This window comes from Pseudophryne corroboree, chromosome 10 (genome assembly GCF_028390025.1).
Source record: "Pseudophryne corroboree isolate aPseCor3 chromosome 10, aPseCor3.hap2, whole genome shotgun sequence".
In the NCBI taxonomy this organism is placed as follows: Eukaryota; Metazoa; Chordata; class Amphibia; order Anura; family Myobatrachidae; genus Pseudophryne; species Pseudophryne corroboree.
Window position 1 is genome coordinate 112,792,674 of NC_086453.1, and position 27,667 is coordinate 112,820,340.

At 46.0% G+C, this 27,667-nt stretch overlaps 1 protein-coding gene across 3 annotated transcripts in view; it reads right to left on the minus strand.

Annotated features, from left to right (window-relative positions):
• Positions 1-27,667, minus strand: part of SPHK2 (sphingosine kinase 2) — an 80,477-nt gene that overhangs the window by 24,090 nt on the left and 28,720 nt on the right. For all 3 annotated transcript variants that reach the window (XM_063942744.1, XM_063942742.1, XM_063942743.1), the window contains exons 3-5: positions 13,200-13,349; positions 13,016-13,110; positions 5,217-5,332 (exon numbers count right to left, since the gene is read on the minus strand). In XM_063942744.1, the coding sequence (XP_063798814.1) occupies positions 5,217-5,332; positions 13,016-13,110; positions 13,200-13,349 (361 nt within the window). The remainder of the gene's footprint in view (positions 1-5,216; positions 5,333-13,015; positions 13,111-13,199; positions 13,350-27,667) is intronic.

The following is a 27,667-nucleotide window of genomic DNA, read 5'->3' on the forward strand; positions in this document are numbered from 1 at the left end:
GCATCCACTACGGACTACGAGAAATAGAATTATCGGTAAGTAAATTCTTATTTTCTCTGACGTCCTAAGTGGATGCTGGGGACTCCGTCAGGACCATGGGGATTATACCAAAGCTCCCAAACGGGCGGGAGAGTGCGGATGACTCTGCAGCACCGAATGAGAGAACTCCAGGTCCTCCTCAGTCAGGGTGTGCCCCTGACCAAGTAGCTGCTCGGCAAAGTTGTAAAGCCGAGACCCCTCGGGCAGCCGCCCAAGATGAGCCCACCTTCCTTGTGGAATGGGCATTTACATATTTTGGCTGTGGCAGGCCTGCCACAGCATGTGCAAGCTGAATTGTACTACACATCCAACTAGCAATCGTCTGCTTAGAAGCAAGAGCACCCAGTTTATTGGGTGCATACAGGATAACAGCAAGTCAGTTTTCCTGACTCCAGCCGTCCTGGAAACCTATATTTTCAGGGCCCTGACAACATCTAGCAACTTGGAGTCCTCCAAGTCCCTAGTAGCCGCAGGTACCACAATAAGCTGGTTCAGGTGAAACACCGACACCACCTTAGGGAGAAACTGGGGACGAGTCCGCAGCTCTGCCCTGTCCGAATGGACAATCAGATATGGGCTTTTGTGAGACAAAGCCGCCAATTCTGACACTCGCCTGGCCGAGGCCAGGGCCAACAGCATGGTCACTTTCCATGTGAGATATTTCAAATCCACAGATTTGAGCGGTTTAAACCAATGTGATTTGAGGAATCCCAGAACTACGTTGAGATCCCACAGTGCCACTGGAGGCACAAAAGGGGGTTGTATATGCAGTACTCCCTTGACAAACTTCTGGACTTCAGGAACTGAAGCCAATTCTTTCTGGAAGAAAATCGACAGGGCCGAAATTTGAACCTTAATGGACCCCAATTTGAGGCCCATAGACACTCCTGTTTTCAGGAAATGCAGGAATCGACAGAGTTGAAATTTCTTCGTGGGGCCTTCCTGGCCTCACACCACGCAACATATTTTCGCCACATGTGGTGATAATGTTGTGCGGTCACCTCCTTCCTGGCTTTGACCAGGGTAGGAATGAGCTCTTCCGGAATGCCTTTTTCCCTTAGGATCCGGCGTTCAACCGCCATGCCGTCAAACGCAGCCGCGGTAAGTCTTGGAACAGACATGGTACTTGCTGAAGCAAGTCCCTTCTTAGCGGCAGAGGCCATGAGTCCTCTGTGAGCATCTCTTGAAGTTCCAGGTACCAAGTCCTTCTTGGCCAATCCGGAGCCACGAGTATAGTTCTTACTCCTCTACGTCTTATAATTCTCAGTACCTTGGGTATGAGAAGCAGAGGAGGGAACACATACACTGACTGGTACACCCACGGTGTTACCAGAGCGTCCACAGCTATTGCCTGAGGGTCTCTTGACCTGGCGCAATACCTGTCCAGTTTTTTGTTCAGGCGGGACGCCATCATGTCCACCTTTGGTCTTTCCCAATGGTTCACAATCATGTGGAAGACTTCCCGATGAAATCCCCACTCTCCCGGGCGTCGGAATGAACACTGCTGACAGTGCTATCACCTGATTTTCCGCCCAGCGAAGAATCCTTGCAGTTTCTGCTATTGCCCTTCTGCTTCTTGTGCCGCCCTGTCTGTTTACGTGGGCGACTGCCGTGATGTTGTCCCACTGGATCAATACCGGCTGACCTTGAAGCAGAGGTCTTGCTAAGCTTAGAGCATTGTAACTTGCCCTTAGCTCCAGTATATTTATGTGGAGAGAATTCTCCAGACTTGATCACACTCCCTGGAATTTTTTTCCCTGTGTGACTGCTCCCCAGCCTCTCAGGCTGGCATCCCTGGTAACCAGGACCCTTCCTGAATGCCGAATCTGCGGCCCATTAGTAGATGAGTACTTTGCAGCCACCGCAGAAGAAACACCCTTGTCCTTGGAGACAGGGTTATCCGCTGATGCATCTGAAGATGCGATCCGGACCATTTTTCCAGCAGATCCCACTGAAAAGTTCTTGCGTGAAAACTGCCGAATGGAATCGCTTCGTAAGAAGCCACCATTTTTCCCAGGACCCTTGTGCAATGATGCACTGACACTTTTCCTGGTTTTAGGAGGTTCCTGACTAGCTCGGATAACTCCCTGGCTTTCTTCTCCGGGAGAAACACCCTTTTCTGGACTGTGTCCAGAATCATCCCTAGGAACAGCCGATGTGTCGTCGGAAACAACTGCGGTTTTGGAATATTTAGAATCCACCCGTGCTGTCGTAGAACTACTTGAGATAGTGCTACTCCGACCTCCAACTGTTCTCTGGACCTTGCTCTTATCAGGAGGTCGTCCATTTTCTTTGAAGAAGAATCATCATTTCGGCCATTACCTTGGTAAAGACCCGGGGTGCCGTGGACAATCCAAACGGCAGCGTCTGAAACCGATAGTGACAGTTCTGTACCACGAACCTGAGGTACCCTTGGTGAGAAGGGCAAATTGGGACATGGAGGTAAGTATCCCTGATGTCCCGGGACACCCTATAGTCCCCTTCTTCCTGGTTCGCTATCACTGCTCTGAGTGACTCCATCTTGATTTGAACCTTTGTAAGTGTTCAATATTTCAGATTTAGAATAGGTCTCACCGAGCCTTCTGGCTTCAGTACCACAACATAGTGTGGAATAATACCCCTTTCCTTGTTGTAGGAGGGGTACTTTGATTAGCACCTGCTGGGAATACAGCTTGTGAATTGTTTCCAATACTGCCTCCCTGTCGGAGGGAGACGTTGGTAAAGCAGACTTCAGGAACCTGCGAGGGGGAAACGTCTCGACTTTCCAATCTGTACCCCTGGGATCCTACTTGTAGGATCCAGGGGTCCTGTACGGCCCCAGCGTCATGCTGAGAAACTTGGCAGAAGCGGTGGAGGCTTCTGTTCCTGGGAATGGGCTGCCTGCTGCAGTCTTCTTCCCTTTCCTCTATCCCTGGGCAGATATGACTCTTATGGGGACGAAAGGACTGAGGCTGAAAAGACGGTGTCTTTTTCTGCAGAGATGTGACTTAGGGTAAAAACGGTGGATTTTCCAGCAGTTGCCGTGGCCACCAGGTCCGATGGACCGACCCCAAATAACTCCTCCCCTTTATACGGCAATACTTCTTTGTGCCGTTTGGAATCTGCATCACCTGACCACTGTCGTGTCCATAAACATCTTCTGGCAGATATGGACATCGCACTTACTCTTGATGCCAGAGTGCAAATATCCCTCTGTGCATCTCGTATATATAGAAATGCATCCTTTAAATGCTCTATAGTCAATAAAATACTGTCCCTGTCAAGGGTATCAATATTTTTAGTCAGGGAATCCGACCAAGCCACCCCAGCTCGCACATCCAGGCTGAGGCGATCGCTGGTCGCAGTATAACACCAGTATGTGTGTATATACTTCTTAGGATATTTTCCAGCCTCCTATCAGTTGGCTCCTTGAGGACGGCCCTATCTGGAGACGGTACCGCCACTTGTTTTGATAAGCGTGTGAGCGCCTTATCCACCCTAAGGGGTGTTTCCCAACGCGCCCTAACTTCTGGCGGGAAAGGGTATACCGCCAATAATTTCCTATCGGGGGAAACCCACGCATCATCACACACTTCATTTAATTTATCTGATTCAGGAAAAACTACAGGTAGTTTTTTCACACCCCACATAATACCCTTTTTTGTGGTACTTGTAGATTCAGAAATATGTAACACCTCCTTCATTGCCCTTAACAAGTAACGTGTGGCCCTAAAGGAAAATACGTTTGTTTCTTCACCGTCGACACTGAAATCAGTGTCCGTGTCTGTGTCGACCGACTGAGGTAAATGGGCGTTTTAAAGCCCCTGACGGTGTTTGAGACGCCTGGACAGGTACTATTTTGTTTGCCGGCCGTCTCTGTTGACATTATCACGTAATTCCTTGAATAAGCCATCCATTCCGGTGTCGACTCCCTAGAGAGTGACATCACCATTACAGGCAATTGCTCCGCCTCCTCACCAACATCGTCCTCATACATGTCGACACACACGTACCGACACACAGCACACACACAGGGAATGCTCTGATAGAGGACAGGACCCCACTAGCCCTTTGGGGAGACAGAGGGAGAGTTTGCCAGCACACACCAAAAACGCTATAATTATACAGGGACAACCTTTATATAAGTGTTTTTCCCTTATAGCATTTTAATATATATAGTCATATCGCCAAATAAGTGCCCCCCCTCTCTGTTTTAACCCTGTTTCTGTAGTGCAGTGCAGGGGAGAGCCTGGGAGCCTTCCCACCAGCATTTCTGTGAGGGAAAATGGCGCTGTGTGCTGAGGAGAATAGGCCCCGCCCCCTTTTCGGCGGGCTTCTTCTCCCGTTTTTCTGAGACCTGGCAGGGGTTAAATACATCCATATAGCCCCCAGGGGCTATATGTGATGTATTTTTAGCCAGAATAAGGTACTATCATTGCTGCCCAGGGCGCCCCCCCCAGCGCCCTGCACCCTCAGTGACCGCTGCTATGAAGTGTGCTGACAACAATGGCGCACAGCTGCAGTGCTGTGCGCTACCTTATGAAGACTGAAAAGTCTTCTGCCGCCGGTTTCTGGACCTCTTCACTTTTCGGCATCTGCAAGGGGGTCGGCGGCGCGGCTCCGGGACGAACCCCAGGGTGAGACCTGTGTTCCGACTCCCTCTGGAGCTAATGGTGTCCAGTAGCCTAAGAAGCCAATCCATCCTGCACGCAGGTGAGTTCACTTCTCTCCCCTAAGTCCCTCGATGCAGTGAGCCTGTTGCCAGCAGGACTCACTGAAAATAAAAAACCTAACAAAACTTTTACTCTAAGCAGCTCTTTAGGAGAGCCACCTAGATTGCACCCTTCTCGGCCGGGCACAAAAATCTAACTGAGGCTTGGAGGAGGGTCATAGGGGGAGGAGCCAGTGCACACCACCTGATCCTAAAGCTTTTACTTTTGTGCCCTGTCTCCTGCGGAGCCGCTAATCCCCATGGTCCTGACGGAGTCCCCAGCATCCACTTAGGACGTCAGAGAAAAAAAAATTACAAGATGCCTTTATATGCACTAAGAACACCCCCACAGGATTAATAATCTACATTGTCTTCCCATTGCCTCCTCTTACACTGACATACAATTTGGAACCCTGCGCAAACAAAGCCTTTAACATTTCTTTCTTCTTTAATGAGGATGCATCAAGCTAATGACTACGTTTCTTACCCTGCATTATAGTTCACAGCTCCAGCCAAGGCATTTCCTGAGCCACACGGGAGAATTCCAATAGGCATCTTAATTGCATCCTCCCAATCAGGGCGTTCCATCAAACCATTAATAACCTGAACAGAATGTATAATGACAATAGACAAGAAATATTTAGGACAGCTAAAGCACACTGCATCTATGTAATACACTGCATTATGCGAGTCAGAGAGGGAAAACTAGACATGCAAACTGGTATCTCCCCCTAACAGGGACTATTTCTTCCAGTCTCCTAAATCCAGTAGTAACTAATGGGTGTGGTATGTTAGGTCGACAGTTCTCACGGCGTCAATCAGGTAGACATGAGACTGTCGACATGCAGCAGTGCCTTACTCTAACCACCCCCACCTCCCTGCACCTTAACCCCTAACTGATGGCATTCTGAGAATGTTGACATGTCAAATGACACTGTGAACATGTTGATATTCTGTGGATGTCGACCTGGAGCCTGACGCCATTCTAGCGTGTTACATGTGGACCATGCAGCTGGATACCGTAACGAATATATGATGTATCTCACCCTGGGTATCTTCAGATATGCGGATATGTAACGCTTTCTATTGTAAGTTTTATTCTTTATTTTGCATATTAAACATGTATAACTGTAAAGCAGATATTTTATCTTTAACCATGGGTGGCGGCGATTATCCATAGATAGAATTTGGGTCCTAACCAATATGATAAAGAATAAACAGAAATCTGGACAGATTGTGGCAGGCAAAACACTTACTGTATGAAACCCCGTAAAACAAGTCTTTGGAATAAATGTTATACAAAGGGCAAGATTCAATTGTCCCCCGGCCCCCCCCCCTCCGTTCGCGTCCACCGCCAGCTATACAATTCAATTGTTTCTGCCGACGGGCGCGATATCATTTCAGCTTGCTTCCCCTGAGAAAAACAAAACAAAACCTGTTTGGGTGCCCAAATGGGACTTTTTGCGCCACGCCCATTAGTAAACACGACTGATATTTGCGCGACATGCGCAATATAACAGATCAATTGAATATCGCCTCACGATCACCCATCACTTTAGACGGGAGATCATGTGCGATATAACAACTGATCTCGCCCATAGACTATGTGCTCCAGCAATTTAAAATGCAAGCTACTCCAACATCTGCATGTATGCCTACAGAGACGTCGGCCTGCCCTATAATACAAGAACAGCACGGAGCTTGTGTTAAAATAAGAATTTACTTACCGATAATTCTATTTCTCGTAGTCCGTAGTGGATGCTGGGGACTCCGTCAGGACCATGGGGAATAGCGGCTCCGCAGGAGACAGGGCACAAAAGCAAGCTTTTAGGATCACATGGTGTGTACTGGCTCCTCCCCCTATGACCCTCCTCCAAGCCTCAGTTAGGTACTGTGCCCGGACGAGCGTACACAATAAGGAAGGATCTTGAATCCCGGGTAAGACTCATACCAGCCACACCAATCACACCGTACAACCTGTGATCTGAACCCAGTTAACAGCATGATAACAGAGGAGCCTCTGAAAAGATGGCTCACAACAATAATAACCCGATTTTTGTAACAATAACTATGTACAAGTAATGCAGACAATCCGCACTTGGGATGGGCGCCCAGCATCCACTACGGACTACGAGAAATAGAATTATCGGTAAGTAAATTCTTATTTTCTCTAACGTCCTAGTGGATGCTGGGGACTCCGTCAGGACCATGGGGATTATACCAAAGCTCCCAAACGGGCGGGAGAGTGCGGATGACTCTGCAGCACCGAATGAGAGAACTCCAAGTCCTCTTTAGCCAGAGTATCAAATTTGTAAAATTTTACAAACGTGTTCTCCCCTGACCACGTAGCTGCTCGGCAAAGTTGTAATGCCGAGACCCCTCGGGCAGCCGCCCAAGATGAGCCCACCTTCCTTGTGGAGTGGGCTTTTACAGTTTTAGGCTGTGGCAGGCCTGCCACAGAATGTGCAAGTTGAATTGTGCTACAGATCCAACGAGCAATCGTCTGCTTAGACGCAGGAGCACCCATCTTGTTGGGTGCATACAAGATAAACAACGAGTCAGATTTTCTGACTCCAGCTGTCCTTGAAATATATATTTTCAATGCTCTGACAACGTCCAGTAACTTGGAGTCCTCCAAGTCGCTAGTAGCCGCAGGCACCACAATAGGCTGGTTCAAGTGAAAAGCCGAAACCACCTTAGGGAGAAAATGAGGACGTGTCCGCAGTTCTGCCCTGTCCGAATGGAAAATCAGATATGGGCTTTTGTACGATAAAGCCGCCAACTCTGAAACTCTCCTGGCTGAAGCCAGGGCCAATAGCATGGTTACTTTCCATGTAAGATACTTCAAATCTACCGATTTGAGAGGCTCAAACCAATGAGATTTGAGAAATTCCAAAACTACGTTTAGATCCCACAGTGCCACTGGAGGCACAATTGGGGGTTGTATATGTAGTACACCCTTGACAAAAGTTTGTACTTCAGGCACTGAAGCCAATTCTTTCTGGAAGAAGATTGATAAGGCCGAAATTTGAACTTTAATAGACCCCAATTTGAGGCCCATAGACAATCCTGCCTGCAGGAAATGTAGGAATCGACCCAATTGAAATTCTTCCGTTGGGGCCTTCTTGGCCTCACACCACGCAACATATTTTCTCCAAATGCGGTGATAATGTTGTGCGGTCACTTCCTTCCTAGCTTTAATCAAGGTAGGAATAACTTCCTCTGGAATGCCCTTTTCTTTTAGAATCCGGCGTTCAACCGCCATGCCGTCAAACGCAGTCGCGGTAAGTCTTGGAACATACAAGGTCCCTGCTGAAGCAGATCCCTTCTTAGAGGTAGAGGCCACGGATCTTCCGTGAGCATCTCTTGAAGTTCCGGATACCAAGTTCTTCTTGGCCAATCCGGAGCCACTAGTATTGTTCTTACTCCCCTTTTCCGTATAATTCTCAGTACCTTTGGTATGAGAGGCAGAGGAGGAAACACATACACTGACTGGTACACCCACGGTGTTACCAGAGCGTCCACAGCTATTGCCTGAGGGTCTCTTGACCTGGCGCAATATCTGTCCAGTTTTTTGTTGAGGCGAGACGCCATCATGTCCACCTTTGGTTTTTCCCAATGGTTCACAATCATGTGGAAAACTTCCGGATGAAGTCCCCACTCTCCCGGGTGAAGGTCGTGTCTGCTGAGGAAGTCTGCTTCCCAGTTGTCCACTCCCGGGATGAACACTGCTGACAGTGCTATGACATGATTTTCCGCCCAGCGAAGAATCCTTGCAGCTTCTGTCATTGCTCTTCTGCTTCTCGTGCCGCCTTGTCTGTTTACGTGGGCGACTGCCGCGATGTTGTCCGACTGGATCAACACCGGCTGACCCTGCAGCAGCGGTTTCGCCAAGCTTAGAGCATTGTAGATCGCTCTTAGCTCTAGTATATTTATGTGAAGAGACGTCTCCAGGTTTGACCATACACCCTGGAAGTTTCTTCCCTGTGTGACTGCTCCCCAGCCCCGTAAGCTGGCATCCGTAGTCACCAGGACCCAGTCCTGTATGCCGAACCTGCGGCCCTCTAACAGATGGGCACTCTGCAACCACCACAGGAGAGACAACCTTGTCCATTGGTGACAGTGTTATCCGCTGATGCATGTGCAGATGCGATCCGGACCATTTGTCCAGCAGATCCCACTGAAATATTCGTGCATGGAATCTGCCGAATGGAATTGCTTCGTAAGAAGCCACCATCTTTCCCAGGACTCTTGTGCATTGATGTACTGACACATTTCCTGGTTTTAGGAGGTTCCTGACAAGTTCGGATAACTCCCTTGCTTTCTCCTCCGGGAGAAACACCTTTTTCTGAACAGTGTCCAGAATCATTCCCAGGAACAGCAGACGTGTTGTCGGGGACAATTGAGATTTTGGAAGATTCAGAATCCACCCGTGTTGTTGAAGCACTACTTGGGTTAGTGCTACACCAACTTCCAGCTGTTCTCTGGACTTTGCCCTTATCAGGAGATCGTCCAAGTAAGGGATAATTAATACGCCTTTTCTTCGTAGAAGAACCATCATTTCGGTCATTACCTTGGTAAAGACCCGAGGTGCCGTGGACAAACCAAACGGCAGCGTTTGAAACTGATAATGACAGTCTTGTATCACGAACCTGAGATACCCTTGGTGTGAGGGGTAAATTGGGACATGCAGATAAGCATCTTTTATGTCCAGGGACACCATGAAGTCCCCTTCTTCCAGATTCGCTATCACTGCTCTTAGTGACTCCATCTTGAACTTGAATTTCTGTATGTACAGGTTCAAGGATTTCAGATTTAGAATAGGTCTTACCGAACCGTCCAGCTTCGGTACCACAAATAGTGTGGAATAATACCCCTTTCCCTGTTGTAGGAGGGGTACCTTGACTACCACCTGCTGAGAATACAGCTTGTGAATGGCTTCCAATACCGTCGCCCTTTCTGAGGGAGACGTTGGTAAAGCAGACTTTAGGAAACGGCGAGGGGGAGATCTTTCGAATTCCAACATGTAACCCTGAGATACTATCTGCAGGATCCACGGGTCCACCTGTGAGCGAGCCCACTGATTGCTGAAAATCTTTAGTCGACCCCCCACCGCTCCTGAGTCCGCTTGTAAAGCCCCAGCGTCATGCTGATGGCTTTGTAGAACCCGGGGCGGGCTTCTGGTCCTGGGCAGGGGCTGCTTGCTGCCCTCTCTTACCCTTTCCTCTGCCTCGTGGCAGATAAGACTGTCCTTTTGCCCGCTTGTTTTTATAGGAGCGAAAGGACTGCGGCTGAAAAGACGGTGTCTTTTTCTGTTGGGAGGGGGTCTGAGGTAAAAAAGTGGATTTGCCGGCAGTTGCCGTGGCCACCAGATCCGATAGACCAACCCCAAATAATTCCTCTCCTTTATATGGCAATACTTCCATATGCCTTTTGGAATCCGCATCACCTGACCACTGTCGCGTCCATAAACTTCTTCTGGCAGATATGGACATCGCACTTACTCTCGATGCCAGAGTGCAAACATCCCTCTGAGCATCTCGCATATAAAGAAACGCATCCTTTAATTGCTCTAGAGTCAATAAAATACTGTCCCTATCCAGGGTATCAATATTTTCAGTCAGGGAATCCAACCACACTACCCCAGCACTGCACATCCAGGCTGAGGCTATTGCTGGTCGGAGTATAACACCAGTATGCGTGTATATACTCTTCAGGGTAGTTTCCAGCCTCCTATCTGCTGGATCCTTGAGGGCGGCCGTATCTGGAGACGGCAACGCCACTTGTTTTGATAAACGTGTGAGCGCTTTATCCACCCTAGGGGGTGTTTCCCAGCGCGCCCTAACCTCTGGTGGGAAAGGGTATAATGCCAATAACTTCTTAGAAATTAGCAGTTTTCTATCTGGGTTAACCCACGCTTCATCACACACGTCATTCAATTCCTCTGATTCTGGAAAAGCTACAGGTAGTTTTTTCACCCCCCACATAATACCCCTTTTTGAGGTACCTGCAGTATCAGAGATCTGCAAAGCCTCCTTCATTGCCGTGATCATATAACGTGTGGCCCTATTGGAGAATACGTTTGTTTCTTCACCGTCGACACTAGATTCATCTGTGTCGGTACCTGTGTCGACTGACTGAGGTAAGGGACGTTTTACAGCCCCTGACGGTGTCTGAGACGCCTGAGCAGGTACTAACTGGTTTTCCGGCCGTCTCATTTCGTCAACTGACTTTTGTAATGTACTAACATTATCACGTAATTCCATAATTAAAGCCATCCATTCCGGTGTCGACTCCCTAGGGGGTGACATCACCATTACCGGCAATTGCTCCGCCTCCACACCAACATCGTCCTCATACATGTCGACACACACGTACCGACACACAGCAGACACACAGGGAATGCTCTTATCGAAGACAGGACCCCACTAGCCCTTTGGGGAGACAGAGGGAGAGTTTGCCAGCACACACCAAAAGCGCTATAAAATGTATATAAACAACCCTAAAAGGTGTTGTTTTTGTTATATGCGCTTTAAATATATAAATATCGCCAAAATATGCCCCCCTTCTCTTTGTTACCCTGTTTCTGTAGTGCAGTGCAGGGGAGAGTCCTGGGAGCCTTCCTCACAGCGGAGCTGAGCAGGAAAATGGCGCTGTGTGCTGAGGAGAATAAGCCCCGCCCCCTATCCGGCGGGCTTTTCTCCCGGGTTTTGAGATATCTGGCCTGGGTTAAATACATACATATAGCCTCAATGGCTATATGTGATGTATTCTTTGCCATCAAAGGTATTTAATATTGCTGCCCAGGGCGCCCCCAGCAGCGCCCTGCACCCTCCGTGACCGTTCAGTGTGAAGTGTGTAGCAACAATGGCGCACAGCTGCAGTGCTGTGCGCTACCTTCATGAAGGCTGAAGAGCCTTCTGCCGCCTGTTTCCGGACCCTCGATCTTCAGCATCTGTAAGGGGGATCGGCGGCGCGGCTCCGGGACGAACCCCAGGGTGACCTGTGTTCCGACTCCCTCTGAAGCTATGTCCAGTAGCCTAAGACTCCAATCCATCCTGCACGCAGGTGAGTTGAAAATCTCTCCCCTAAGTCCCTCGATGCAGTGAGCCTGTTGCCAGCAGGACTCACTGAAAATAATAAACCTAAAAACTTTTTCTAAGCAGCTCTTTAGGAGAGCCACCTAGATTGCACCCTGCTCGGACGGGCACAAAAACCTAACTGAGGCTTGGAGGAGGGTCATAGGGGGAGGAGCCAGTACACACCATGTGATCCTAAAAGCTTGCTTTTGTGCCCTGTCTCCTGCGGAGCCGCTATTCCCCATGGTCCTGACGGAGTCCCCAGCATCCACTAGGACGTTAGAGAAAAATAAAATAAAAAAGTTGCCCCCACCCCAAACCCTGCTCTATTTAGTACGGCTAACAATGGCAAGATGGTTTTCTATCAATCCAAAAACATAATGGAGCCAGGTCTCCATGAAGAAACATACAGCATAGTCCTTATATAAATATATACGGCTATATAACCTTGCTACCGTCACATATGAAAGGCAACCGACATGAAACTAATAACAATAATAACTTATATTTACATACATGAGAAGACAAATAGCTACACCTTTCCTAATAATGCCAAACAATCTTACACAGAAGTCTGGGCATTCCAAGCAACAGGCAATTAACAGTGGATGTATTCTTAATGACAGCAAATATATCAGCTAAAGAACAAATAGATTACTGCAGGAAAATGACTCAAGGTGAGACGCCATGATAAACAAAGGGAACTACACAGTTTAACAAATAGCTATTTTATTTTTTTGTAAACATTTTTTAATAACTAACGTGGGGCATACATCTTTTTCCCCGATTCCTTGTCTTGCTGAACCTGCGGAGATCAATGATTGGCGAACCGTCGGGGAATTTGGGAAATTCAACATGGTAAAACATAAAAATCCTCATTCGCGATCCAGAATTTTTTTGGGACGGAAATGGATAGTTGGTGAAATCCAATATGTTGGATTTCTCTAATCCCTTCCATCCCCCCATCTCTGGCGTCAGCAAACCAGGGAATTGCCCCGATACAGGCTAGATGTATGATCCTTAACACAGTAAAAGGTTATGTTGAATTAAATGTAACATATAATAGTAGCCTTTACATCTCCAAGGTACTGGTATCATAGGTTTAGAAGCATGTTTATCCAATAACATTATTAAAGTTATATAATAATAATGGGGGGAAATTTTTTTTTATGGAAAATGATCAATGGGAAAAGTTAACAGACATTACCTCAAATAGCAGCCCATCTCCGGAAATGACTACGATACCATCCCACTCCTCTAAATTGATACTCTGCATCAGTTCTCGAGCATGATTTTGTCTTTCTGTAAAAATAGACAATGATAGGTAAGTGGTCGCAGAAAAACTAAATGCAACAACAGAAGCAGCTACAACTGCACAGTACAAGACCTACCTGTTTGTATAAGGTTATAACTAATATCTGCTTCTGTGATAATAGGCAGGATGTGTGTTTGGCACTGCTGCAGGGCATTGCCTCGTCCTCCAAAGGGGTTCACCAAAAGCAACAGGCGCCGGGGTCTAGGCTGGTGATCTGGAACAACATCTGAAAACAATAAGGTAAAAAAAAAAATGTAGATTAAAAAAAATAATATATACCGTATATACTCGAGTATAAGTCGACACGAATATAAGCCGAGGCACCTAATTTTACCACAAAAACCTGGGAAAACTTATTGACTCGAGTATAAGCCTAGGGTGAGAAATGCAGCTCTAGCCGTACACAGCCCTCATACTGCCAGATATGCCCTCATACTGCCAGATATGCCCCCACAGTGCCAGATATGCCCTCATGCTGCCAGATATGCCCCACAGTGCCAGATATGCCCTCATGCTGCCAGATATGCCCCACAGTGCCAGATATGCCCTCATAGTGCCAGATATGCCCCCACAGTGCCAGATATGCCCTCATGCTGCCAGATATGCCCTCATGCTGCTAGATATGCCCCACAGTGCCAGATGTGCCAGATATGCCCTCATGCTGCCAGATATGCCCCACAGTGCCAGATATGCCCCACAGTGCCAGTTTGTTACTTACCCTCCGTCGCTCCCGCACTGTCCCGTTGCTGAAGGAGGGACACAGAGGGCACAGCGCGTGGCTCGCCTGTGTCCCTCCTGCGTCTCCGTGTGTGTGTTAAAGGAAGTGCCGGTTCGTGCACTTCCTTTAACACACACACGCCGCTGCCGCCGGAGACGCAGGAGGGACATAGGAGAGCCGCACGCTGTGCCCTCCGTGTCCCTCCTACAACTGACTCAAGTATAAGCCGAAGTGGCTTTTTCAGCACAAAAAAAAGGTGCTGAAAAAGTCGGCTTATACTCGAGTATATACGGTAATGGAAAATGTGATCAGAAATATCATCTTTAAATGGCACTAATTAGACTCGGTGGTAACAAGTTAGTCGTTCTGCACCATCCATATTGGGGTAACTTCTTGTGATTTGTTAATTGAAAGCTGACCAGAAATACGCAAGAATAATTTTCATTATTAAAGAAGGTTGTCAGGCCTAGAATTATTTACATTAGAAAAGATACATTTAAGTTGATATTTGGTCGCTTGGCCCTATTCGTTTTTTTACTATAGTCCGCAGTAGAGATTAATACAGGTATAAAAATTGCTGTTTACTTAAGATGCACGGGTTATAGAGCCATGACTCTATCCAAATCTAAGAACCAGGGTACGGAGACAATACATTAGGCAGCTAGTGGGACAATTTCCTGTTCTGCCAATGGCTGGGTCGGGGGAAAACCTTGATTCGCCGATTCAAAAAAAAATAAAAAATGATATATATGATCAGGATCAGCGAGTCAGAGATTATTAAAATGCTGTATTATGCTGGACTGGTGGATCGGATCACCAGAACGGGGAATCAGGCCATGCATTTGCTTTTCAAAATCTATTTTATAATATTATAATGCAGCTATACGGAGCCTATTAGTGTCAAACCCTTACTGTATTAGTTCTATGGGGCTTATGTATCAAGCGATGAGTGTATTAGACCAGAGGGAAAGTTGCCAATAGCAACCAATCAGATTCTAGCCATCACTTTATAGAAAATGCAAGGTTGATTGGCTGCAATGGGCAACTTCTCAACTGATCCACTCTTCTCACTGCTTGATTCATTTACTAAAGTGTGGGGTTTATAGAAGTGGAGATGTTGCCCATAGCAACAGATTTAACTTATTTATCACATTCTAGAAGATAAGAAAAGGATTGGTTGCTATGGGCAACAACTCCACTTCTATAGACCTACACTTTAGTAAATATACCGATATAGTGAGTTATTGCATACACTGCTAAGATGGATCATTTGGAGAACAGGCTGAGGAGTAACACTGTAGAAGAATAGTAGGTGTGCCAGATAAGGCAGAGGTTAAAGAAACCACAATTTTATTTGGCAAGACGCCTTTACAGCTGGATACTCCATTGAAAGTGCTCATTAGTCCTACTACTATGGGCATGGCTTAACCGCAGAGTTTCTATATTCATACAGACGTGGGAGACCGTGAAATCCAGCAACCAAATGTATTTTTACCCAAATAGTTCTCCAAAAGTGTAGGGGGAAAAAAAAAAAAAAAAACACCGTGGCAAGTTTTAGGATGTTCAATGTAATGCCCACCATACTGCAGCATGCCAGGGTGCGCACCGTAGCAAATGGCACTAACCACCACTTACAATAGTCATAAGTAGCACCACAATGAAAGGATTGCAGCAAGCGGGCCCTGTAAGGAGCCGGAGGCTCCTCTTCTAATTTAAAGTACTAGATTCATGACCTTGTAACCGATTTGTTTTCAACTTGGAAATACACAGTATGGTACTCTGATCCTAATCATTAGGCAGGATCATATATTTTTGTATAAACAAGGTGGGATTGGGGAAATCTTTTTAACATTTTTTTTCTTGCCTATGCGGGGTCACCATCAGGCTGATTATTTAGCTATGCATTTATTTTACAGTATGCTCCCAGTCTACTATGTAACATTTGCTGGAAACCACTATATAGCCAATTTATTATTTCACAGCATACAGATTATGCTTTAGGTTTACATAAGGTTCATGTTGAATGGCTAGCAAGGCACACATATTTAAATGGAAAAGGATATATAATTAATGAACACCTCACCTCCCATGCTTGCTCGCTCTTCTTTAGAGGCTTTCCTACGCTTTCTTTCCCCATAGAACCGATTGATTCAAGCTTTTGTTTTAAACACTCCACAAAGACTGCAATGACGAAGGTGATCAGTGGTTGATCACTGATCAGATCTGTACCTGCTTCAAGCTCTCTGTGCTGCATTTCACATCTGACCTATGTCATTGTCAATCTGCTTATCAAGCCATTACCTTGAGTACTTGTTTCTCTGAATCCATCTCCTCTCTGTTTACTGTGTGAGCTGGAGAACTTGGAACCAAACGGGGAAAGTATTCTATAGGGTCATTCAAAAGTCGCAGTACACCCTTTTGTTTCAAAAACTGTACAGAAAATGGGAAAACTGACTGAGATTCAAGATGGCGCCCATGTTTGGTACATACCCTAAAAGATAGCCCACCTCACCCATACCTTACTGGAGTATTCCGTTTTCCCACTTCCTGCACAGTTTTTGAATCTCCCTGTATTTGTGCGGAACTCACACGACTGGACTTGTGGTATATATTTGTTAATATTAATTGTGTATATAATGCCGACTGTAAAAATCTGGATGAATTGACCTTTAAGATACAAACATATACCTATGTATGGCTCAAACAACAGGACTTCTTGGTGCATTTTAGAGTAATCCAAATAATATAAATTAATTTAGTGATCGGGGTCACAATTATAAATGTATGTTATCACAATTATGTAGGGTTATTGTGGTCTTCCTAAGTAGTACAGGAAATTTCTACCCTTCTATATTATAAACCTTTATTCAATACCAGGACTGTACAGTCCTATACTTCAGCTGCCAAAATTTACATATAATAAAATTATATAGTAGGGGAGTTAACAGGCTCATTCCTATTATGTTACGTCAATATTGTCAATTTCTCTTTTCAAACGACCTTAAGGTAGCCCACACACAGAGCAATGTGCCCTCCAGCAACACTTCGCGAGCGATGGGACCCGGTGGGGTGCCAGCATGGCCAAGAACACACACTTGTCGATGCCAGCAATGACGAGGTATCTTTTGCAATCTCCTCAGATCTTTCTGCATGTTCAAAAGATCTAAGGAGGCGACGAACGGCCCGCAGGTGCGCGCATCGCATTGGTTACATGCCCACACATGGATCGCTTTTAAACGTCCACATCGTTTAAAAAAAATCTTAGCGTGTGGGCACCTTTATACGGTCATTGATACTATTGTTTCATTTGTTAGGAAAAATGTTGCCCATTCACCAAAAAGGTCTTTAAACAGTTCCATATTGATTATAAACACATTTACAAGAATACTGCTACATGTAATTGCCATTATTACTCCAGAATTCCTTTTTCTGCACGATTACTAATGTAATTTCATCACTGAAACTCATAATTTATTCTGCATTACAAGTAGATTACTGGATTGTATTTCTATATCAGATCACATTAATGCTGTGATTTGTGTATATTTATATTCCCACTCCCTTATTTTACATGTCTGGCGTTTCCCAGAAATGAACCTACTTATTAAAAACGCCTCATAATCACTGGTAGGACTAGATTTTGAATTATAGAGTTGTTCCTATATTCAACTAGTGACTCCCCTTTAGTAGCAACCACAGACAATGAAGATAAGATGAGTCAGGTGAGGAGAACGGCTTCTGCTTATTTGTATCCAAAGATGCCTGGTTCGGTTCTCAACATATTACCTTTATGTCTGCATGTTTGTGTAGACTAAAAATCTGGAAGCAGTCCATGATTTGATTTTACCTTGCATGAACTTTACGTTTTTTTTTTTTTTTTTTTTTTTTTATTAAACTGTGTCTTCCCTTCTGTCTTGAGGATAAAATCCACTGTTATCTGTTGAATGAAATCGATCGGGGAAGAGACGCTTAGAAGTTACTACACCTGGGGGCCTAATTCAGACCTGATCGCAGCAGCAGCAACATTTTTGTCTAATGGGCTAAACCATGTGCCCTGGTGGGGCAGATGTAACATGTGCAGAGAAAGTTAGATTTGGGTGGGATGTGTTCAAACTGAAATCTAAATTGCAGAGTAAAATAAAGCAGCCAGTATTTACCCTGCACAGAAACAATATAACCCACCCAAATCTAACTCTCTGCATGTTATATCTGCCCCACCTGCAGTTCAGATGGTTTTGCCCATTAGAGAAAACATTTGCTACTGAGATCAGGTCTAAATTAGGCCCCCTGACTCCACATGCACTTTTATATGCCAGTTTGTGTAGTCTTATCACTAGGTAGGAGTCTTATTATACATCTTTACCATTTGTTTACATGAAATACCAAGATTACTCTTTGCTACGGAATTTGATGTATAATTACAAAGATGAAAAGTGCTGCTATTTAAGCAAATGTAATACTGCTTCTCAATTTTTTTTACATATATCTTTGTCAGGCCTCACCTCCGGGGTGGGCCTTCCCTGAATTGATACTGTCAAAAAGGCTGTCGTGGAGGAGAATAATCAGCCTCTTTCTTTGCTCGCTCCGCCTCTGACGATGCCCTGCTCAGTGCTGTAAATGCTGGGACGACTGGCCAGGCTCCGCCCGCTGTATGTTAAATATGTAAGGTTTGCAGGGATAAAGGGCCCTAGGTCTCCTTGCTTAGTTTCTCGCTCTCCTTAGGGCTCCTCCTCTGAGGTAAGAAGGTAAAGATTTTGGCACAACACTTAAGGTCACTGGGAGAGCTGTCGGTACCCTTTACACGGCAGAGAAGCAGTTGCTGACTATACTATCAAGCTTTCCTTTAATGCATTTAAGAGTCAAAATATCGATCTCTCCTTTCCTCCTATTGCTCTCTGAGAGGTTCGGCAATGTTTCTCGACTGCTCTGCAACTGCCACTGTCAAGGAAGTCCATGAACAGAGCATTATGTCCTCCCCCCTCCGCGACTTGGTATTGCCGACACCATGCATTCTTTATAGCCCCTGCTGGGTGGGCTGTCTTAACTCTCCTCTGTGGGGGATAATTCTCAATAATCATCTCACCCCTTTTATCCCCTTTATGGGGGGGAATTTAGATAGGCACCCACTAAGAAGAGATTTATGTCACAAAAGCAAGCTACTGTCCAAATGTCAAGTTCCTAGGCCTTATGGTTCTGGAGATTTTGTGATGAGTCACTGGGATTTGCCTTTTACATATATACATTGTGGAAGAATGGGTATGTGGAATTAATACCCGTCTTTGGAGGCAGATTTTACCTGAGATCAGTATACTACATATTCTTAAGATACACAAAGTTAGATTTTTTTGTATCTACAGTGCATCCGGAAAGTATTCATAGCGCTTCACTTTTTCCACATTTTGTTATGTTACAGCCTTATTCCAAACTGGAAAATATACGTTATGATAAGAACTTACCATTGATAATGATATTTCTCCTAAGTACACAGGTTAACATTGGGATATGATGAAGAGACAGCGGATTTGCACCAATCGGTCAAAGCTTTTCGTCCTCCCAGCATGCAACGGGCCCGTCCATATATCCCCGCCTCCTGGCTCAGGCAAATCAGTTGTATTCCCAAAGTTCAAGGCAGGAGCATCATAGATAGCCCTAATCAGGCGAGAAGAACACACATACACACCCTTCCGTACAAGAAGGAAGAGGTTAGTGAGTAAAAGGATCCTCTAATCAGGTGCGTCAGGGTGGGATCCCTGTGGACTTAGGAGAAATACAGTTATCAACGATAAGTTCTTACCATAACCTATATTTCTCCGGCAGGGTCCACAGGTTATCCACAGGATAACATTGGGATTTCCCAAAGCAATTTAGTGGTTGGGCAGGAGAAGCCTTCGCCTGAATTCAGTGCTGCGAGAGGCAAAAGGTATCCATGACATAATGTCTAATGAATGTGTTAATGGAAGACCATGTGGCTGCCTTACATATCCTTTCTGCTGAAGCACCACGTTGTGCTGCCCATGATGGACCTACCTTACGAGTAGAGTGAGCAGAGACATCAGCCAGGACAGGTTGATCAGCTTGAGAATATGCTTCTGAAATCGTCATCCGAAGCCACCTTGCCAGTGTCTGCTTATCAGCAGGCCATCCTCTCGTGAAATCTGTAGAGAATGAAGAAAGAATCTGTCTTTCTGATGGCACTGGTACGATCCACGTAGATCCTTAAGGCACGGACCACGTTCAGTGATGCATCTCCCGCAGAAAGGCCCGGTACCTGGAAAGCCGGGTCTACAAATTCTTCGTTAAGGTGGAATTTAGACACCACCTTAGGAAGATACCCAGATCTAGTTCTGAAAACTGGTTTATCTGAAAAAAAAAAAAATCAAAAATGGGGAACGACATGACAATGCCCCTGAATTTGACACTCTTCTAGCGGACGCCTTGGCCAGTAGAAAGAGAACTTTAGCTGTCAACCATTTAAGATCCGCCTTATTAAGTGGTTCAAATGGGGCAACTTGAAGGGCCTTTAGGACTAAATTTAAATCCCAAAGAACTGTAGGAGGAACAAAAGGAGGTTGAATGTGCAGCATTCCCTGGAAAAAAGTACGCACATCCTGTAAGTTGGTAATTTTGTTTTGGAACCACACAGTCAATGCTGATACTTGCACTCTGAAGGAAGCCACCTTCAAACCTTTATCCATTCCTGCCTGAAGGAATGCTAACCCTGGAAACTCTGAAAGACTTAGGGTCCATTTTCCGTTCACTGCACCAATGAATATAGGTTTGCCATATTCGGTGATAAATGCGAGCTGAGGAAGGTTTCCTTGCTCTGAGCATTGTTTGAATTACCTGTTGTGAGAATCCTCTTGACTTCAGGATAGAAGTTTCAAGAGCCACGCCATCAAAGACAGTCGATCCAGATGTCTGTGATAACAAGGACCCTGCATCAATAGATCTGGACGTTGAGGGAGCAGGCGTGGAGTATCCATCGACATTCTCTGCAGATCTGTGTACCAATGCCTTCTGTGCCAAGCCGGAGCTATTAGTATTGCAGCACCCTTTCCTTGCTTTATCTTTCTCACCACCCTGGGTAATAGGGCGATAGGAGGAAACACATAAGACAGATGTAAGTCCCATCTCACCAACAGGGCACCCACAGAGATCGCTCTGGGATCCTTTGTTCTTGACCCGTATGTGAGAACTTTGTTGTTCTGACGGGACGCGATGAGATCTATCTCTGGCAACCCCCACTTGTCTACTATAGCAGAGATTTTCAACCTTTTACAACTCGCGTCACACTGAACAAGATTTAACTATTGCCAAAGCACATTCAAATATTATGGTGATGCATGGTGCAGTTGCGTGTCCTAGGATGTCATGTCGTAGCTTCTCCATAGGTAACGCCTGAGCCACATCTGAGAAAGCTAGAAGAGCCCAACACTGCCCGGGCCCAAAATTAGAACTGGCTCTGAAACCACTAAACCCAACACTTGATTGTTCAAGGGCCTCAGTAGCGGGAAAACACCGACAGGCCTGGCTGTGCTTCTATGGAGGCAGACCTGGAGACTGCTCAGGGCACACTAGTGTGCCACGGCACAGTGGTTGAAAAACACTGTACTAGAGTCCGGAAGACCTCCGGGTGTAGAGCCCAATTCGATTGCCTGAATGGTTTGTCGACTGAGAAAATCCGCTTCCCAGTTTAGGACTCCCAGAACGAACACTGCGGACAAGGCTGGATGATGAAGTTCTGCCCACTTTAGTATGTGACTTACCTCCATCGCTTTTCGGCTGCGAGTTACTCCCTGATGGTTGAGGTACGCTACTGCTGTCGCATTGTCCGAGCAGATCTGAACTGGTTTTCCCCAAAGAATGTCCTTTGCCTGAATCAGTGACATGTATATGTCCGAAGTTCCAATATATTTATTGGCAGGCAACCTTCTTCCTTAGTCAATTGCCCCTGGAAACACAACCTTCATGACACTGCTCCCCAGTCCTGGAGACTGGCATCTGTTGTCAGAATTTCCCAATCTGATATCCAAAAGGGTCTCCCCTTGTCCAGATGGGATGTCTGTAGCCACCAGGCTAATGACCTTCTTATTTCTATCGTAAGAACCATAGTCTGCGTTTTTATCGTAAGATGCAGCCCATTCCATTTGGCAAGAATCAGATGCTGCAGAGGCCTTGAGTGGAACTGTGCATACTCCACCATGTCGAATGTTGACACCATCAATCCCATCACATGCATTGCTGCGTGAATGGATACCTTTTGCCTGTGTAGCAAGTCCTGAATCCTTGGCTGAACCTTGGATAACTTGTTCAGAGGTAAAATTACTCTCTGAAGACTTGAAGCCAGTACAGCCCCCAAGTGAGTCATCCGCTGTGACGGAACCAGAGATGATTTTGCCCAATTTATGAGCCACCCGTGCCTTTGCAGACACGTTATTGTCTGTTGCAGATGACATAGGAGCAATTCCTGCGACTGAGCCAGGATTAAACGATCATCGAGGTATGGAAAAATTCTTATCCCCTGCTGGCAGACATAAGCTGCCATTACCATCATAATCTTGGTAAATACTCTGGGGGCTGTGGCTAACCCAAAAGGTAGGGCCTAGAACTGAAAATGCTGTTGGAGGATAGTGAACCTGAGATAACACTGATGGGACAGTGCTATAGGAACATGTAGGTAAGCATCCTGTATATCCAGGGATACCATATAATCCCCTGGCTCCATGGCCAAAATTATGGAACGTAAAGTCTCCATATGGAACAGAGGTACCCAAATGTACTTGCTCAGCACTGTGAGATTGAGAATGGGCAGAAAAGACCCATTTGGTTTCTGAACTAGAAACAGGCTGGAGTAAAAACCCTGTTGAGCAGGAGGAACTGGAATAACTACTCCTGACTGAAGCAATTCCTGAACTGCCTCTTGCAAAACCGTGGTCTTCGTCTATACCGGAGATGGGCTGGTACAAAAAAAAAACCTTTGAGGAGGGTGCTTCTTGAAGGCAAAAGCATAACCTAGAAAAAACTGATTTACCTGAGCCAGAAGGCTGGGATATATGGACGGGCCCATTGCATGCTGTGAGGCCAAAAAGCATTGACAGACTGGTGCAAATCCGCTGTCACTTCATCATATCCCAATGTTATCCTGTGGATAACCTGTGGACCCTGCCGGAGAAAAAAAAAAAATTTCCCCCTGAATTCTACACACAATACTCCATAATGCCAAGTTGTTGTTGTTTTTTTTGCAACTACATTAAAAATAAAAAACTAAGAAATCACATGTACATAAGTATTCACAGCCTTTGCTCAGTACTTTGTTGATACACCTTTGGCAGCAATTACATCCTCAAGTCTTTTTGAATATGATGCCACAAGCTTGGCACACCTATCTATGGGCAGTTTCGCCCATTCCTCTTTGCAACACCTCTCAAGCTCCATCATGTTGGATGGGAAGCGTCTGTGCACAGCCATTTTCAGATCTCTCCTGAGATGTTCAATCAGATTCAAGTCTGGCCTCTGGATGGGCCACTCAAGGACATTCACAGAGTTGTCCTGAATCCATTCCTTTGATATCGTTGTCCTGCTGAAAGATGAACAGTCGCCCCAGTCTGAGGTCAAAAGCGCTCTGGAGCAGATTTTCATCCAGGATGTCTCTGTAAATTGCTGCATTCATCTTTCCCTCTATCCTGACTAGTATCCCAGTTCCTGCCGCTGAAAAACATCTCCACAGCATGATGCTGCTACCACCATGCTTCACTGTAGGGATGGTATTGGCCTGGTGATGAGCGGTGCCTGGTTTCCTCCAAACATGTCGCCTGGCATTCACGCCAAAGAGTTCAATCTTTGTCTCATCAGACCAGAGCATTTTGTTGTTTCTCATGGTCCGAGAGTCCTTTAGGTGCACTTTGGCAAACTCCAGACGGGCCACCTTAGCATACAGGCCTGATTGGTGGATTGCTGCAGAGATGGTTGTCCTTCTGGAAGGTTCTCTCTTCACAGAGAAATGCTGTAGCTCTGACAGAGTGACCATCGGGTTCTTGGTCACCTTCCCGACTAGGGCCCTTCTCCCCCGATCGCTCAGTTTAGATAGACGGCCAGCTCTAGGAAGAGTCCTGGTGATTACGAACTTCTTCCATTTACGGATGATTGAGGCCACTGTGCTCATTGGGACCATGAAAGCAGCAGATATTTTTCTGTACCCTTCCCCAGATTTGTGTCTAGAGACATTCCTGTCTTGGAGGTCTACAGACAATTCCGTTGACTTTATGCACTGTCAAGTGTGGGACCTTATATAGAGGTATGTGCCTTTCCAAATCATGTCCAATCAACTGAATTTACCACAGGTGAACTCCAATTAAGCTGTAGGAACATCTCAAGAATGATCAGTGGAAACAGGATGCACCCGAGCTCAATTTTGAGATTCATGGCAAAGGCTGCGAATACTTATGTACATGTGATTTCTTAGTTTTTTATTTTTAATAAATTCACAAAAATCTCAATAAAACCTTTTTTCACTTTGTCATTATGGAGTATTATGTGTAGAATTTTGAGGGACAAAAATTAATTTATTCCATTTTGGAATAAGGCTGTAACATAACGAAATGTGGAAAAAGTGAAGCGCTGTGAATACTTTCCAGATCCACTGTATAGCGCCTGTGTACCCTTTGGTGTTTTTATTTGTACTTCCCTTTAGTAACCCACTACTCAGTGGTGAATTTCCCATTCGGTATGTGAGGCACATGCCTAGGGGCACTTGGATGCTTGTGTTGGTACTGTCAGCCCAAAAAGTACTAGTAACTGCAAAATATTTCTACTGTACTGTAGCATATGCTATCTTGAATGGAGTGTAAATGGGTAGGACATGCACATACTGCCCTGTAAGCTATCCTACTTCGTAGAGATGTATGCATAATTACACATAAAAAAATAAAAAATGTGATCATAGCTTTTTTTATTATTCCTTTAAATTGGCTATTAAATGAGGGCTTATAACAAGTTAATAAAAACAATAAAATTAGGCAAGCTTGGGGGGCCGTTACTGTTGTGCCTTGGGACACCCTCACCCCTAAATCGCCCCTGACACTACTACTGCAATATGTATGGCATTCACACACTTACTTTACTCAGGTGGGTTTTTCCCACAGTGAATACCACATTGTATTACAATTACAGCGCATCCGCTGTTTCAGCTGCAATCTCGGTAAACATATATTATGTTGGCAGTTAGTCGCAGGAGTGTGTGTGTTAATGGGGTGTTGGCAGTAAACACAGGGGGGTAGTGAGTGTTTCTGAATGTTCCTACAGTGTTGGCAGGGTAAGCAGGGTGAGGAGAGTGCGTTTCTTGGTGCTGCTGGAGTTTTAGCAGTGAGTGTAAGCGGGGGTGGGGTGGGGGGGGGGGTGGCTGCACCATTATCTTGGCCTACTGGTATCTATTAATTTCACCTCAAGACTTTGCTTAGTCTGAATTCCAGTGATGCTACTTTTCCCAATGCTTAAATGTATCTATGAGTCCTAGCCAGCCCTATTGTGGAGACCTTTAGCAACCAAACTAAACCAGAACAGAGAATTGGTGATAAATAATAAGAATTTACTCACCGGTAATTCTATTTCTCGTAGTCCGTAGTGGATGCTGGGAACTCCGTAAGGACCATGGGGAATAGACGGGCTCCGCAGGAGACTGGGCACTCTAAAAAAAGATTAGGTACTATCTGGTGTGCACTGGCTCCTCCCTCTATGCCCCTCCTCCAGACCTCAGTTAGGGAAACTGTGCCCGGAAGAGCTGACATTACAAGGAAAGGAATTTTTGAATCCAGGGTAAGACCCATACAAGCCACACCAATCACACTGTACAACTTGTGATAACCTTACCCAGTTAACAGTATGAACAACAACTGAGCCTCACTCAACGGATGGCTCATAACAATAACCCTTATTTAAGCAATAACTATATACACGTATTGCAGAGAGTCCGCACTTGGGACGGGCGCCCAGCATCCACTACGGACTACGAGAAATAGAATTACCGGTGAGTAAATTCTTATTTTCTCTGACGTCCTAGTGGATGCTGGGAACTCCGTAAGGACCATGGGGATTATACCAAAGCTCCCAAACGGGCGGGAGAGTGCGGATGACTCTGCAGCACCGAATGAGCAAACACAAGGTCCTCCTCAGCCAGGGTATCAAACTTGTAGAACTTTGCAAATGTGTTTGAACCCGACCAAGTAGCAGCTCGGCAAAGCTGTAATGCCGAGACCCCTCGGGGCAGCCGCCCAAGAAGAGCCCACCTTCCTTGTGGAATGGGCTTTTACCGATTTTGGATGCGGCAAGCCAGCCGCAGAATGAGCCTGCTGAATCGTGCTACAGATCCAGCGAGCAATAGTTTGCTTTGAAGCAGGAGCACCCAGCTTGTTGGGTGCATGCAAGATAAACAGCGAGTCAGTCTTCCTGACTCCAGCCGTTCTGGAAACATATATTTTCAAAGCCCAGACTACGTCCAGCAACTTGGAGTCCTCCAAGTCCCGAGTAGCCGCAGGCACCACAATAGGTTGGTTCAAATGAAACGATGACACCACCTTTGGGAAAAATTGGGGACGAGTCCTCAATTCTGCCCTGTCCATATGGAAGATCAGATAAGGGCTTTTACATGACAAAGCCGCCAATTCCGACACACGCCTAGCCGATGCTAAGGCCAACAGCATGACCCCTTTCCACGTGAGATACTTTAGTTCCACGGTCTTAAGTGGCTCAAACCAGTGGGATTTCAGGAAATCCAACACAACGTTAAGATCCCAGGGTGCCACTGGTGGCACAAAAGGGGGCTGAATATGCAGCACTCCCTTAACAAATGTCTGAACCTCAGGCAGTGAAACCAGTTTTTTTTTAAAGAAAATGGATAGGGCCGAAATCTGGACCTTTATGGACCCCAATTTTAGGCCCATAGTCACCCCTGACTGTAGAAAGTGCAGGAATCGACCCAGCTGGAATTCCTCTCTAGGGGCCTTCCTGGCCTCACACCAAGCAACATACTTCCGCCATATACGGTGATAATGTTTTGCTGTCACGTCTTTCCTAGCTTTTATCAGCGTAGGAATAACTTCATCCGGAATGCCTTTTTCCGCTAGGATCCGGCGTTCAACCGCCATGCTGTCAAACGCAGCCGCGGTAAGTCTTGGAACAGACAGGGCTCTTGTTGCAGCAAGTCCTGTCTGAGAGGCAGAGGCCATGGGTCCTCTGTGCGCATTTCTTGCAGTTCCGGGTACCAAGTCCTTCTTGGCCAGTCCGGAACAATGAGTATTGTTCTTATTCCTCTCTTTCTTACTATTCTCAGTACTTTTGGTATGAGAGGAAGAGGAGGAAACACATATACCGACTGGTACACCCACGGTGTCACTAGGGCGTCCACAGCTATCGCCTGAGGGTCCCTTGACCTGGCGCAATATCTCTTTAGCTTTTTGTTGAGGCGGGACGCCATCATGTCCACCTGTGGCAGTTCCCATCGGTTTGCAATCAGTTGGAAGACTTCCTGATGAAGTCCCCACTCTCCCGTGTGGAGGTCGTGTCTGCTGAGGAAGTCTGCTTCCAAGTTGTCCACTCCCGGAATGAACACTGCCGACAGTGCTTGCACGTGATTCTCCGCCCATCGAAGAATCTTTGTGGCTTCCGCCATTGCCATCCTGCTTCTTGTGCCGCCCTGGCGGTTTACATGGGCGACCGCCGTGATGTTGTCTGACTGAATCAGCACTGGCCGGTTTCGAAGCAGGGGCTCTGCTTGACTCAGGGCGTTGTAAATGGCCCTTAATTCCAGTATATTTATGTGTAGAGAAGTCTCC